A 16,371-nucleotide genomic window follows, 5' to 3' on the forward strand; every position below is an offset into this window, starting at 1 on the left:
ACTAGAGTTCCTGACATGGAAATTCTGGTGGCCCAACATGATTGAGGATGTGAAATCCTTTGTTGCGGCCTGTTACACCTGTGCCCAAGCAATTCCTGACGACAGCGACCGGCTGGGTCTCTCCAACCTCTGCCCATCCCCAGCCCAGCCCTGGTCCCACCTGTCCATAGACTTTATCACAGGGTTACCTCCATCCCAAGCATTACCTCCATCTTCATTACCTCTATCCTGGTGGTTGTTGATCAGTTCTCCAAGGCAGCTTACCCATGCCTTGGAGACATGATTACCCATGTATTTCGACTACACAGACTTCCCCAGGACATTGTCTCAGATCGTGGGCCCCAGTTCGTTGAACGGTATTGGAAGGCCTTCTGCTCCCTGTTGGGGGCATCGGTGAGTCTTGTTTGTTTCCTGAGTTAGTTTTTGAGACTTAGTGGGTTTCTTTTCTCCAGTGTACTGTGATCCTGTGGCTACTATTTATCAGTAAAGTATTTATGTTTATCCTTAACCACTGATTCCTTGTCTGGTCTCTTCTCTGCACCAGGGTCCAACCTCACCAAAAAAATATATATTTATAAAACACTAGGAACACCTTCCTAAAATTCCAAACTTTTGCCCTTAGCACAGCCTCCATTCGACGGGGAATGGACTACAATGTGCCGAAAGTGTTCCACAGGGATACTGGCCCAAGTTGACTCCAATGCTTCCCACAGTTGTGTAAAGTTGGCTGGATGTCCTTTGGTGGTGGACCATTCTTGATACACACGGAAAACTGTTGAGTGTGAAAAACACAGCAGCGTTGCAGTTCTTGATGCAAATCGGTGTGCCTGTCATCTGCTACCATACCCCGTTCAAAAGCACTTAATTTTTTTTGTCTTGCCCATTCACCCTCTGAATGGCACACATACATAATCCATGTCTCAATTGTCTCAAGGCTTTAAAATTTCCTCCCCTTCTTCTACGCTGATTTGAAGTGGATTAGATTTTTTTTAAATTTATTTTTTCATTTTTGGACATAAGACAGTAAAAACAAAGTTATTTTAATTAGAAATTTGTTCCAAAGTATTCCCGCAACAAAGCCTCCTTCACTCACGCTGCCAAGCTTACCCTAGTAAAACTGACTATGTCATCTACAAAACTGGCGATGTCATCTACAAAATCGCTTCCAACACTCTACTCAGCAAACTGGATTGCAGTTTATCACAGTGCCATCCGTTTTGTCACTAAAGCACCTTATACTACCCACCACTGCGACTTGTATGCTCTAGTCGGCTGGCCCTCGCTACATATTCGTCGCCAGACCCACTGGCTCCAGGTCATCTACAAGGCCATGCTAGGTAAAGCTCCGCCTTATCTCAGTTCACTGGTCACGATGGCAACACCCATCCGTAGCACGCGCTCCAGCAGGTGTATCTCACTGATCATCCCTAAAGCCAACACCTCATTCGGCCTGCTCAGTTAGCTGATGTTTGAAGTTGGTGAGGGAGATAAAAGTCTCCAACTTCAGCGATTTTTGCAATTCGTTCCAGTCACAGGCAGCAGAGTACTGGAACGAATTGCAAAAATCGCTGAAGTTGGAGACTTTTATCTCCCTCACCAACTTCAAACATCAGCTAACTGAGCAGCTAACCGATCGCTGCAGCTGTACATAATCTATTGGTAAATAGCCCACCCATTTTCACCTACCTCATCCCCACAGTTTTTATTTATTTACTTTTCTGCTCTTTTGCACACCAATATCTCTACCTGTACATGATCATCTGATCATTTATCACTCCAGTGTTAATCTGCAATATTGTAATTATTCGCCTACCTCCTCATGCCTTTTGCACACATTGTATATAGACTCCCCTTTTTTTCTACTGTGTTATTGACTTGTTAATTGTTTACTCCATGTGTAACTCTGTGTTGTCTGTTCACACTGCTATGCTTTATCTTGGCCAGGTCGCAGTTGCAAATGAGAACTTGTTCTCAACTAGCCTACCTGGTTAAATAAAGGTGAAATAAAAATACAAAAAATAAAAACTTATAATAGAGACACATTTGATCATATACAAATATAAGCAAGGTTTGAAATGATTATGATCAAATATTATATCTGTTTGGGCTTCATTTTAAAATGTTCAGTCTGCAAATTATTTGTAATTATGTTCCTTCTCCCCGACCTGCCCCGCGTCCGGTCAGGATAAAAATCGCTGTCCTATGCGGCCAGCCGAAGAACCCTTTTAGGTTCCAGATAGAAAAGAAGTGATATGAGTGGAGTAGCCCATTTCTACCTCCTTTTTTCCTCTTTCTGTTGATCATTTTTACTCATTATACTCAGTGATCTCTCATCCTTCAATCCTTCAGCTGGATGTGTGGATGTCTGTCCGGCAATCCATCACCAGCCTTATACACTATGCTGGACATTGTTTTTATATCCTCCTCACGTCAGTCTGACAAGTGATGCCTGGGTCCCTCTCTCCAGCCCCGCTCTCCCTGGAGCCACTGGGACTCCAGCGACCTCTCAGCGCTGACCATAAAAGCACTATTACAGGAGTAATGACCAAATTTAACAGCTTGCTTCAGCACACCTGGGTTCCAGACAGGGCCGTATCTCTCCTCCCACAGTCCCACACCTCTGCCGAGCAGTGAGGCACCCGACCACTGAACCAGAACTTCACTGACAGGGTCAATATCACCATGGAGGGAGAGGGTTGTTTCTTCTGAAGACGCGGTATAGATTTTGCAGGTTCTCATTCGCGCCTGCATGTAGGGCCAGAGGGGCTTGAGGAGAGGGAGAGAATGAGAGAAGCTCTTCAAGTTAACCCTCACTCCCAGACTGAAAGGGAACTAGGCAGCAGATTCTATGGGGTTTAGGGAATGTAGGTGTAGGTCAATGAAGTCATTCACCTGTTCCAAAGCTTTTCTGTGTGTAGTCGGAGAGGAAGTAGATATTTCACTTTGAATATATCTGGAAATATTATACAATTGACTATGGTTCGTTCGTAAAAAAAAAAGGAAATACGAATGACAATAAAACTTGTGTATGCGAGCAGCCAACAATCTGTGGTACAAAACACGCAGTTATTAACAGGGAGGTGGGGATGTAGCGGCAGAGGAAGAGGGAGACAGAAAGGGAAAGAGAGAGGGAGGAGGAGCGGTTGATTCTTTAAAGCCTCTAAAGCCCTTCTACCACAGGCGAAGAGAGCGGAGGATAATGGAGCAGACTGATGTCAGTGAGTGGCGGATTCTCTGATACCCAGGCAGCAGAGCCTCAGCCTGGAGGCGGCACAGCCTGGGGGCATCAAGGCCAGAGGTCCTCCTTCAGCCCCCACTAAGCTAATGTGCTAATCTGTTTTCTCCAGCACGCCCCACAGCTATCTATAGCCGTGTGTGAGGCCTACACAATGCTCCTTTGCTGAAATGGGTTAATTGGTCACACTATCGGAACAGGGACAGTAACCTGATAGACAACGTCCACTTTCATCACAACCGTGTAGATATGCAAGGTATCCTGGTCCATTTAGCAGACTATCATCTAAGATGATATGAAGGATACATTCGGTCTTCATTAAAATACACACATAATGCTTCTGCTTTCAGCATACCGTATCACTACATGAAAACAGATTTTTCTTTGAGTCTCTGTGGATAACTCCTGGATATCAAGGAAAAATCTCATAGCAAACATGACAGATGAGCATTATTCATTGATCGTTGGTTCTTCGCCCTCCCTGAGAGCCAGTGTGTGACAGGCAGAGCGTGGTGAGTGCAGGTGCTGAGAGAGAGATAAATAGATAGATAAAGAGAGAGAGAGAGAGAGAGAGAGAGAGAGAGAGAGAGAGAGAAGGAAGGCAATAAGGGCCTTCTACCACATCAAAAAGAACATAAAACTTGACATCCCAATTAGGATCTGGCTAAAAATACTTCAGTCAGTTATAGATCCCATTGCCCTCTATGGTTGTGAGGTCTGGGGTCCACTCACCAACCAAAAATTCCCAAAATGGCACAAACACTCAATTGAGACTCTGCATGCAGAATTCTGCAAAAATAAACTTAGTGTACAACGCAAAATCAGAAGCAGAATATGGACTATACCCCCCAGTTATCAAAATCCAGAAAAGCGCTGTTAAATTCTATAACCACCTAAAAGGAAGCGATGCCCACGCTCTCCACCACAAAGCCCTCACCTACAGAGAGATGAACCAGCCAGTTGGTTCTTGGACTCTGTTCACAAACAGACCCCACAGAGCCCCAGGACGGCAACACAATTAGACCCAACCAAATTATGAGAAAACAAAAAGAGTATCTGACACACCGGAAAGAATCAACCAAAAAACAGAGCCAATTGGAATGCTATCTGGCCATACACAGAGAATACACAGTGGCAGAATACCTGACCACTGTGACTGACCCAAAATGAAGAAAATCCTTGACTATGTACAGACTCAGTGAGCATAGCCTTGCTATTGAGAGAGGCCGCCATAGGCAGACCTGGCTCTCGAGAGAAGACAGGCTATGTGCACACTGCCCACAAAAGGAAGTGGAAACTGAACTGCATTTTCTAACCTCTAACCTGTATGACCACATTAGCGATACATATTTCCCTCAGATCACACAGACCCACAAAGAATTTGAAAACAAATCTAACATTGATAAGCTCCCCTATCTGTTAGGCGAAATACCGCAGTGTGCAATCACAGCAGCAAGATGTGTGGCCCGTTGCCATGAGAAAAGGGCAACCAGTTGAGCACAAACAACACTGTAAATACCACCAACATTCATCTGTTTGTTTATCTTCCCCTACTATTCGAACGACAACTATTTGCACATTGATAAAATACTGTACATATCTGATTTAACACTTCAAATGTCTTTATCTTTTTAAAACTTTTTTTGAGTGCAATGTTTACTCTTAAATTCTAATAGTCTGTTGTTGATTTGTTTTGTGTCTTCTTATTTTTGACATTGTTTATTTCATGTAAACACATATGCCATGCCAATGAAGTCCCTTTGAATTGAATTGAGAGAGAATGAGAGAAAAACAGACAGATAGAGAGAACGGGGAAGAGAGCGGGGGAGTTTGGTAAGTGCTAATGGAGCTAAGCAGGAGAGCAGCTGATCACAGCACTGAGACCCTGTCAACGTCACCTCGCCTTGCCCTGATGCTCTGGGGTTGTTCTACGCCTTGTGACTAAGACAGATGCTCATGACAAAACACATCTCATATCCAGCTCTGGGGCCCTTTCTGCTCCCTATTCAAGCCTCCTGCAGTCCTATTGCCTGCCCCCGTCCCCCATGCAGACGCCTGCAGACCTCCCAGGCAATGCATCACCCATCAGGGTGGGAGTAGAGGGCAGGCCTGAGCCCCTCGCAGCTCTACCCTGCCTGGGGTTGCCTGGGGCTGGCTGCCTGGGCAGGGCACATGTCTGTACTGTGCAGCATGGATCACCCCCCTTCAACAACACTGAGATATGGAGCCAAGCACAAAATCTGACACAAGAGCACACAGTGCAATTCTCTCTGTTTTCAAGATACAAACATGTCCTACCTGTATTTCTACAGAAAACATAATAATCCAACCTTTTAATCTGATTATTTTACATTGAAATATCCGTTGTGTAAAGATCTAAAGCACACCGCAAATCTCTCTGCATCGAAGAATCTCCAGTTTCCACTCCCATTCAACTCTTGAAGAAGTATCAAGATAGACATCCCTACTCCTTCATATATTCATGAACTGACATATTAGAAGTGATTAGTGTCGTAATTAAGTGACCATTCATCTGCTTGAGTGGCAGGTTAATCTCCAAATTACTAAATAACTTCACATTAAATATTGTACAAATTGCTTGAGTAGTAGAAGTCCATCGCAGATCAAATATAAGGAGGGGAAAAGTATAATTACTTTAAAAGTAAATTATCTTTTATGGGATGGTACTTATCAAACGTTATGTAGTGCTGGCTGGCAATTATTAAAATCTTAATCAAATATAGATGGTCCTCTTAATTAAATTAGTCCAGGTCATCAGAGTCCTTTGGAAAGTGAGACATGACGACACATATTTGATAACTGAAATGTATGTGGGCCCAAGGTCCTTAACAGTATCTGGCTGGTTCATAGGGCCATGATGAAGTGTGGTTCATCAGGTAAAGATGGGAGTTGGATTGATCACTGATGTCTAACCATTGGGTCAAAATAATAAGGTATCACTATGGCAAGCCAGACTTCCTTTTAGCATTTTGACAGTCCTTTTTTCTCCCTCTGCTCTTCTGTCTTTCTGCACGCTGTTTGTCCACACAGCTCTGTCAATGCAGATGTAACATTTGTCATGTCAATAAAGCTAGTTGCAGAGCATTGATCAGCTCAGGCCCTTGGTTCCCACGGGGGGCTCCTGAGAAAGCAGGAGGTAGTGATTTGCCAACCCCAGATAGTATCAGTGGTCCTGTGATAACCAGTCCTGTGTCTCTCCTTGGCCTGCTCCATACAGCACTGCTGCTGCTCCCTGGAGATAGAGCCTGATAACACTGACCCTGCCTGTCTGACCTGACATCCCCACTCAGCTGCCTGCAGCTAGGGGACCATCCCCACACAACCTGGTCTCAGGGCATTTAGTAGGATTTGGTACGTAAATTTGTTTGCACCATTGCCTATGATATATTATGTTACGTTAGGTTACATTATGAATGGAAAGCAGTAGAATTTACGGAGAGAATTTATATTGGTGGTTAGGAGAACTAACGAGGAGGATAGGAGAATTGATGTAAAAGGTTAGTAAAATTAGGTTAGAGTTAGGAAAAGGGTTAGGGGAAGGGTTAGCTAAAATGCTATAGTTGAACCCGAAGCAACTCGAACAGGAAAACTTTGGATTGTGTTTGCACCCATCCTCCCCAACCAGCCTCCCTACTTTTGTTTCTGTCTAAAGTAGCTACACCATTAGTACATATGTTTTAGAGGTTCACAAAAATATGTATAGTATGCTTTGTATGGCTCTGAGACCAGGCTGCCCCACAGCAACACAGTTCAGGTGGGGAGAGGGGTTCCGCTGGGATGGTGTGGGAGTACAGGTGGGGTACGTGAGTGGTGATTCTGTATAGGCTCTGTCCACTCTATGCTCAGAAATGAGTAAACTCGGATGACCTGACAACATGACGACAAGATGGCCTTTACTCTGAATGCGGATGTGGTGTTCCCCCTCTCATCAAACAAAATATTCAATGTCTTCTCTACTCAGGATGTTCATGCCTGTTTCTCTTTCTGGGTAGAAAAGAAAGACATCTTTGTCAGCTGAACAAAGTGTCCTTTTTTTGAGCAAGGGAGAAAATCAATGGCTATCTCCAATCTGTGGAGACACAATCAATTCTGCTTGGGTCTTATCCCCTCAATGGAGATGAAGGGACATAATGGAATATGGTCATTTCAGGGTTAGAGGAGACTTTGGGAGAGGGCCCTTAGATGAGGTGCTTGTGCTGTACACCTCCTCCTGTATTATGGCTGCTATTGATTTCTCTCACCCTGGGTGAGTACATGAATCGCTGTGCTCTTTCACACACAGAGACAGGAGGCAAATCAGGACCGCATGGATGCTCACTTGCTGTCACTAGTTGAGTGGATGAGACTTTGAGGAGTAAATACATTTGACCTCTCAGTCTCTCTGCCTTCTCTTGGTGGATCACATTATACAACGGCAAAAGCCGGTCTATCCCTTACTTATGCCAATATTGTCCACTTCCATAAAGCTTCAACTCATAAATGAACCACTGTTAATTTTATGAGCTGAAGAATGGTGCATGGTCTTAAATGGTAGGGCTCTCTTTTCTTAGCACTCCATGTTTACAAGCACATAAGTGTAAATTGCTAAATCTTCATAGTGCTTCAGAGCCATGGCGCTAGTTCAATTACCCTGAAAGAATATAATGCCACAGTGCATAAGTGTTTCAGGAGGTAGAAATAAAATACAATAGTGAAGAATCCATTGGCTGCGTTGTAAAGCACTATAATGACGCCTTAGTTTTGCAAATTAAAGAAATTGCCTGCGGGCTTCACATAATACTGAGACTCGAAGCAATTTCATGACTTGCTAATTTTCCTAATTTAATACCTGTGACGTGCTTAATTAATTGAGGTTTATAAAAAGAAAAATGAAAAAAACAGAGACTAGAATTTTAACTAGAAATGAGTCTATGAATAGAACATGTAGCTATTAGTGCTGTTGTGGTTATAGTACAGTGATTTACAATGTAAGAAGAGAATCAATAGCATGTTAACAAATAAATGTGAGGACTTTGATGAACACGGCTATGGTTTTATTGACCGTGCCAGACTAGCCTGAGTCATATTGTACACATTAAGTTGGAGCACTTGATTGCATCCAGAGGAATAATAGGTTATGCACTACAGATCACAATGGGTTTTTGTAAAGCTTAATTCCTTATCCCTGATTAAAGTCCCCTAAACTCAGCCACAAGAGCCATAAGTTAGCAAATAATTCCTCACAGCTGTAATTGGTGAACTGATTAAGTGGTGGTGGAATGTCTGCCATGCAGCAGTACCATTTGTACTGTACACTGGTGGGGAATAAGTAAAGTTACTCAAACAAGGTTGTATGAGAGACGACAAAATGTAACCCTGATTTCACTATGGATGCTTCAGCGTTCGCATGGCAGAGGGGAGGGTGGGGGAGATCGCAAGCAGATAGAGCGGTAGCAGTTGAAATGCATGTGGCATTCAGTCTATCATTTCCTCAACAAGGCAGTGGCCACATGCTCCGTCATCATACTAGCAAATGAATAATAAAATGCCATTTAAATAATGCTTGACCAGAATGAGCCCCGTATCAAGTGCACAAACCGTGTATAATTTGTTGTTGCGCTGAAGATGCAACAAAATATAAAACGCTGAATGTATCAAACAACCCAATTAATGAATTAATGAAATTGTTTTCAGGGGTGACAAATTCAACATTTGACCGATGATGAATTCTCGCCATTTCCTGATTTGTTCTGTGAAATGCAGGCCAAGTTAATCTTGTGGCGCGCCACAAGCAATTGTCAGAGCCATGAAAAGATGATTGGGGATGGGAAATGAATATCGACAGAGCAGATAGAAGAGACGGCGTCAACGTTGATGAATAAACCACGAACACAAACAGCATAGAGGGCCTTGGTTCTGACATCAATACAGGACTACATAAACACAATACTTTTTCATTGAATCGGCATTCATGGAACAGATCCAAGCTGCCATTCAACCGATAATCTACACATTTCTTCGATATAAGATGAAAGAAACATCGACAGTAACGAGGCTCTCTGTAGGGAACGAATAAGACGTAAAAAACCTGCCTTTTGTTTTCCAGTTTACTCCCTCAACAGCAAAAGTGGTGTTTCTAAGTAATGTGTTTCAGTCCCAGGATTAACAGGCATCTGTTCTGCTATTTTGTTGTTTACTCTCCTGTAATTTGATACACCCTTGCCTCCACACTCAGTACACTGTGTCATCATGACATTTTCTTTCTCTATTTTCTTAATTCCCCGTGTTGATTGAAGCCGAGATCATCCACGATTGGCATGACATGGCTTGTATTTGTCACAGTAGCATCTCTAAAGCGTTAAAACATGATGAATCGGGTGGAGTACATTTCTGCAGTAATTTGGTCTAATGTGTACTGTTTTCACAATGCTTCGTTGCAACCAGTGGAGTGTTTCAACCAGACTCTATGATGAGACTCTATTAGCCGAGTGGTATACCAATGTCTAGTTTGTCTGGTTATATCAACACGCCTGGTGGCCTTGGACCTAGGACCAGATCTGGTCAACATGAGGTCCACGGACACCGTGGGCCAGAGAAACGTTTCATCAACTTCAAATGATACATGTTCTTCTTTCCTTTTTATTTTGTCCCCAAAGTGGTAGAGTGGAGGAAACACATCGAGCCAATAGGTAAATCCACCATCTTGTCCCAAAAACACAGAATCATATAATAAATTGATTGAAAAAATATGAAACAAGTGGCTTGCCCTGGGGCCACAGGCCCTCCAAATCCATCAGGGCATGTTTTTAAGAAGGTCACTTTCTTCCCCTTTAAATCAGCGACCGGGCGAGAAATGAGCAGCTGACTTTGAATTTAGAGTGTTCATTAATACGATATTATGTCAAATCGCTGCCATGATTCAACTCTGCATTTGGCTCTGATTCAAGGATTTGTGCACAGGATGGATATGATGACAGTATTGGCGAAGTTTGTACAGGACATGGAGGGAGGTAAAAAGACAAGTCCTCTATATACATATTATGTCGTTCAGGACCCAAAAGTGTGTGCCCACTCTCCAGGTCTAGCAGCAAGATAGGAGCAGCTAGTAGTGGCTGAAAAATGTTTAGTGGTGCCTCCTGTCTGAAAACACATCATGAGAGAGGAAGAGAGAAAGAGAAAGAAAGAAAGAAAGAGAGAGAGATCTTGAGAACAGGAGAGTCAGTGATTCAGAGAGAGTCAAAGAAACGGAGGGAGAGGGAAAATGAGTCGTGGGACCATCTGTCAGTGGTGGTGATGAATGGAAATGGACCTCTCAGCTCCCTCCTCAGCGCTACAGCCTTCCCCGCCACCCCGGCTGACATCTCTCTGATGCAACGTGTTTTGTAAATTCGTGGCAAATTACTCCGTCAGATGCTGCCGGCGCCTGTCCGTCACGCCAGAGGGAAGGGTGATGTCACACAGACAGGTGAGTGACAAGGACGAGCCAGGGGGGAACAAGACAGAAGGAGAGGAGTGAAAAGAGGAGGGGAGGGGAAAAAAGAGAGCAAAGGAGGAGAAAAGCCAGGGGCTCTTCTTGCCATGAATCCCCCTGGGCCGGGCAGTATCAGTCAATCTGGGGCTAATTCATGTCAGAGTGTGTATCCTATCTCCTTGAGAGGCCAGCAGAAGGTTGATAAAATTGAAGTGGAAATGAAGTTGGATGCACCAGAGGATAGGCACAACAATGGTGAGGAGAAATGGGCTCGTCTCCCTAGTGCTCGCTTCCTCTCTCAGTGTATCCCTCTGACCTTGGTGCACGTCCTTGCCCTCAAACACTTTATAACCCTCTCTCTCTCTCTCTCTCTCTCTCTCTCTCTCTCTCTCTCTCTCTCTCTCTCTCTCTCTCTCTCTCTCTCTCTCTCTCTCTCTCTCTCTCTCTCTCTCTCTCTCTCTCTCTCTCTCTCTCTTCCTTCTTTTCTCAATTATACCTATTTTCAAAAGCCAAAATGTTTGTAGATTTGGTAACTTATGGTTGTGGTATTGAATGCTCATTGGTTGGGGTATCCTTTTTTCCACTGAAACTAAAGTCAGTATAAAAAGGGAGAGAAAAGACCAAGAATTCCAGCAAATTCCATAAAATAGGACTCTACAAGGTGTCCAAAGTGTTCCACAGGGATGCTGGCCCATGTTGACTCCAATGCTTCCCACAGTTGTGTCAAGTTGTCAGGATGTTCTTTGGTGGTGGACCATTCTTGATACACACGGAAAACTGTTGAGCGTGAAAAACACAGAAGCATTGCAGTTCTTGACGCAAACTGGTGTGTCTGGCACCTACTACCATACCCCGTTCACCGTCTGAATGGAACACATACACAATCCATGTCTCAAATGTCTCAAGGCTTAAAAATCCTTCTTTAACCTGTCTCCTCCCCTTCATCTACACTGATTGAAGTGATATCAATAATCACATGGATTCATCTGGTCAGTCTATGTCATGGAAAGAGCCTGTGTCCTTACTGTTTTCTGAATTCAATGTATAATTATCTCTCATGTCAGCTTCCCCTCATCTCCTCATTCATTTTCATTTAGTCTTTTATTTGTTAACTTTAGCAACATTTGGGTTTGCACTAGAGCAGAGACCCATGTTTGAGAATTCATGTTGAGAATTCATATGTTGGCCATGATTCTTTCTCCTGCATTGCACAATAATAAGAGAGGACTATACAAAGGCCTATAGGAGTGGCCTTATCAGTCTCCTCAGCTCATCTCACCTTGAGCCTAGCTGGCTTTGTTTGGGAGCCACAGAAAGTTGGGCTTGACAGTGGCCATGCAGGCCGGCATCTCCTCTGTCTGCAGATAACAGAGAGAGGCTGCAGAGAGAGAGAGAGGTGTGACCCGGCACAGCATCTTAGTGTGTCAGTCCTTCTACTTGGATCTCACGTTGGATGTAATATCCTCTCCAATCCTTTTTCAACACTGGGAAGCGTTTCGCCACATTATTGCCCTAAAAAAAAAATCTGCTGCTTCTCCCTTTGTAGTCTGAGCCTTTATTTATGAAGGTAAGAAAAAATCAATAGTGTTTCAGAACTCAATTCACCTGGTCTAGAAAAAGGCTATTGTGTGAACATGTGTGTGCGTGCGTGCATGTGTGGGTTTGTTTGTGTTTGTTGTCCTTCTATAGCTTCCCTGAGCAATCCCTGACATCATTTGGAGATTGTATTGATAGGTATCCTTCCTTCCCTGTATAGGTTCAATGGAGATAATGTGTGCGTTTGAACTCAAAGAGGCAAGGCCTTTGGGGAAAGCTCATGACACAAACAACTGAAAGTATTGTCACAGGTCAAAGATCAAAACATAACATTTGGTTTGTCCTTCCCTTTATTACATTGAATGTTCGTCTGTGCTGCTTTAGTTAGGAGCACGTTAGAGGAGTACGCTTGTGCATCCCAGACCACAGCTGTTTATCAGTGTGGAGATGAAGATGGACAAAGCAAAAACTCCGGCAGGTAAACAACACACATCAATCCCACAATGCCTCTCACTCTAACACTCATCCCCCCTCAGAGTGAACCCTTCTGCTACCCAGAGTAGGCAAGACGTGCATCTTAATATTGCCATCATGAAGCCAAAGTACACTGTAAGAATAAGAATTGACATGATTTCTTCTCTGGTAATGCAGACGATAACAAAATGTCACACCCTGATCAGTTTCACCTGTCCTCGTTATTGTCTCCACCCCCTCCAGGTGTCACTTGTTTTCCCCAGTGTATTTATCCCTGTGTTTCTTGTCTCTCTGTTCCAGTTCGTCTTGTATGTTTCCAAGTCAACCAGCGGTTTTCCTGTTCTCCTGCTTTTTGGATTCTCCTTTTTCTAGTCCTCCCGGTTTTGACCCTTGCCTGTTTCTGGACTCTGTACCCGCCTGCCTGACCATTCTGCCTGCCTTGACCACAAGCCTCTCTGCCACTCTGTACCTCCTGGACTCTGAACTGGTTTTGACCTTTTTGCCTGTCCACGACCATTCTCTTGCCTACCCTTTTGGATTAATAAACATTGCAACATCTGCCTCCTGTGTCTGCATCTGGGTCTCACCTTGTGCCTTGATACAAAATATAAATCAAATGTTAGACTAACAATGAAATAGCAACTTATGGGTCCTTTTCCAACAATGCAGAGTTAAAGATAAAATATAAACAGTGACACAAGGAATAAATACACACGAATAACGAATAACAGTAATGAGTACAAGTAACATGGGTATACAGTATACAGGAAGTACCAGTATTGAGTCGATGTGCAGGGGTACGAGGTAATTGAGATTTGAGCTATGTACATATAGGTAAGGGTAAAGTGACTAGGCAACAGGATTGATAATAGACAGTAGCAATTCAAACAAACAAATCTGACAACTATTATAAATCAATACCAAGCATTTATTGAATATATATAAACAATACTTTATGAACGTGAGCACAGTAAAACATAAATACATTCCAAACAGTCAACATGGTACTGTAGCTTCTATAAAATGGATTTATTTTGACATTTACAGTTGCTATCTGAAAGGGCATCACTCTCTACTTCTTCCATGTGTACGCATTCCACTGCTTCTCAGTCGTCTCCACCTAAAACCATGCAAACGTTATTACTTGTTTTTCAAGAAGAATGTCAGATTTTTCTTGCCGGGTTCCCTCTAGCTAGTCAGGTAATTGAATTGTCTCAGGGAAAGCTGTGAGCTGACTTGTTCTAATAACCTTTCTATATTCAGTTTAATAAGTGCCATAAATTGCCATTTGTCTCGCCGGGTAGGCCATAGGTTGAAAGGGGAAATGCAATATTGTAAATTTAAGACTTTCAGTGGATTTAATCAACAATATCTTTCCCCTCTAGCCCATTTCAGCTAGCTGTTTAACACCTTGGACACAGTGCTGCCACTCACTGGATAATTCATTTCTACATGAAGACGTACCATAGCTCTGGCAGACAGAGGAAAACACTTCAAAAGCGGAACATTATCCATTGTCCTGGTGTCCTGATTCCATTCCCTAAAAAGCTGGATAAACATGCTAAGATCTGTACATTGCTGTGAGGGAGTCACGGTCACTCACTATGCCTTCGGAGGGCACAGCACTTTATGAACATAATCCAACAAAACCTATTACAGTTTAATAACCTGACAAGAGTCTGTTAAAATTCTTTCGCACAAAAAAAAGCAAATGAAGGGGGAGAAAAAGAAACAGTAAAGGTGAAAGAGAGATGTGAAGGGAGGAGAGATGAGACGAAGGTGAGATGGGGAGATGATATCTGTACGGCCTTGGATGCTATCTGATGGCTGTCTAGTCTTGCACACGCCATCATCCAGATCTTTGGGAGAAACAGATACTGAGTTAGAAGCAGGAGGAATTGCACCACAAGCACAAGCACAAGCATCACTGTCTGTTGTACGAGTTCAGAGGTAGGCTACCTGTGAATAGTGAAGTAGAAAATGATGGGGGAGAAGGTCATCCTGATACAGCCGAGAAACAGTGAAAGACAGATGAACCATTAGCTTTCCATAAAAAAAAAAACAACTAACATCAAGATCGTCTGATATTACTTGTCTGGCGTTTTAGTTTATGGCCCCGATATCACAGTAAAGTATCTCCCAGTAGAGTAAAGTGCTTTTGCTGTTACTGGAGCTTGTGCAAGTGCAACGCAGTATCATGATTTAAACATAGTACAGTAGACTACAGTCCTCTCTCTGCTGCTTACACTCATAATCCTAAAAGATGAGAAAAAGCTTTCATTCGTTTCAACTCCAGGACACACACAGAGGTACTCAGAATCTCATTGATTGAAACGTTCTTTCCCATATATTCTGTGAATAGATTCAAACAGTAACTCGAGGGAAGGTCTGAAAAAGGAGAAAGAGGATTAAATGGAGGAGAGTGACGGAGAAAGTAAAAGATGGAGAAATAGAGAGAATGAGTGGAGGTGAAGAAGGGGGGTATGTCAGCGGCAGGTGAAGAGAGGGGGAGCAGATGGCGAGGTCGGGGTCTCCCCGCGGTACATAATGTGCCCACAGACCAGTAGTGGCGATGTCTAAATTCATCTGATCTGCCCACCTTTGTATTCAAGAGGATTACACCTTGTGTTCAAACACAGTGGGCTGAATGGAGGGGATGAAAAGTGACACAGAGCAGAATAGAATTAGCGGCTGCTTAAGGACTTCTTCATTCATTGTTAACTCCTTGCAGCTCATTAAGCTTAATCCTTATTAGACTGTGAGTAACCAGGTCTGAATGGGCCGGTAGAGGCTAGGGAGACATGTGTCCCCATTGTAGGGCTAGGGGGTTAATCCTGCCCCCATGGTGGGGCTGGAGTTGGGGGAAAGAGAAAGGAGGCAGAGGGAGTCCATCCGTCACCCCCCTCCTCTCCATGGAGGTCTCTGGAGAAAGGAGAGTGGGTCTCCCAGTCCCAGGCTCTGGGCTGGCTGCCTGGCGACAGGCCTGAGGTACAGCCCTCTTTTGTTCCTCAGCCTGGCAGCACTCTCTCCTCTCCTCTCCAGCCAGACACACACAGCCTGGCTCGTGGGGCCACGCCAGGGTGAGAATGATGTACATGCCTTCAGGCTATCAATGTTTAGACACAAAGGATTAATGGGGAAACTAAACGGCTCCTCTTTCTGAGCTGGGGATCTTAGTGACTAGCCTGTTGACTGACATCATAGTATCCATTTGGTCAATATTCTATCAGAGGGTTGGTCTGAAACTTGACTGGTCCTGCAGAATGAAGCAAGCCACCAAATAGGCACATCCTTAATGGGGTGCAGAGCCCCAAAGAGTCGGTATAAAACACACTACGTTTCCATCCTGCAAGGATCTCGTCAGGTCATTTCCCCAGTTGACCTGACGAAGATCCTTGCTTGATCCAAACATTGTGTTTATTAGTGGTGGTGCGTGGTGGAGCTTATGAGTGTGTGGGCTCTATTTATTTTATACCAACTAATATCTATTCACAATAAACAGGGATGTTTGACTTCTTTATTCTCTCCACCGATCAAGAGCAACATTATTTATTACAGAGAAACACAATGTGCACCTGACTGAGGCTGTCCATAAAATGAACTGTGTTCATGCTTTAAATACTACCATTTACAAACAATTAGAGCCCTGACACAC

At 43.6% G+C, this 16,371-nt stretch overlaps 1 protein-coding gene across 1 annotated transcript in view; it reads left to right on the top strand.

Moving 5' to 3' along the window:
• The first annotated feature begins 289 nt into the window (after nucleotides 1-289).
• LOC123990596 (histidine-rich glycoprotein-like) overlaps nucleotides 290-16,371 on the top strand; it is a 38,706-nt gene continuing 22,624 nt past the window's right edge. The window contains exon 1 of the mRNA XM_046291227.1: nucleotides 290-356. Coding sequence (XP_046147183.1) covers nucleotides 290-356 — 67 coding nt within the window. The remainder of the gene's footprint in view (nucleotides 357-16,371) is intronic.

Source organism: Oncorhynchus gorbuscha, linkage group LG02, assembly GCF_021184085.1.
Source record: "Oncorhynchus gorbuscha isolate QuinsamMale2020 ecotype Even-year linkage group LG02, OgorEven_v1.0, whole genome shotgun sequence".
NCBI lineage: Eukaryota > Metazoa > Chordata > Actinopteri > Salmoniformes > Salmonidae > Oncorhynchus > Oncorhynchus gorbuscha.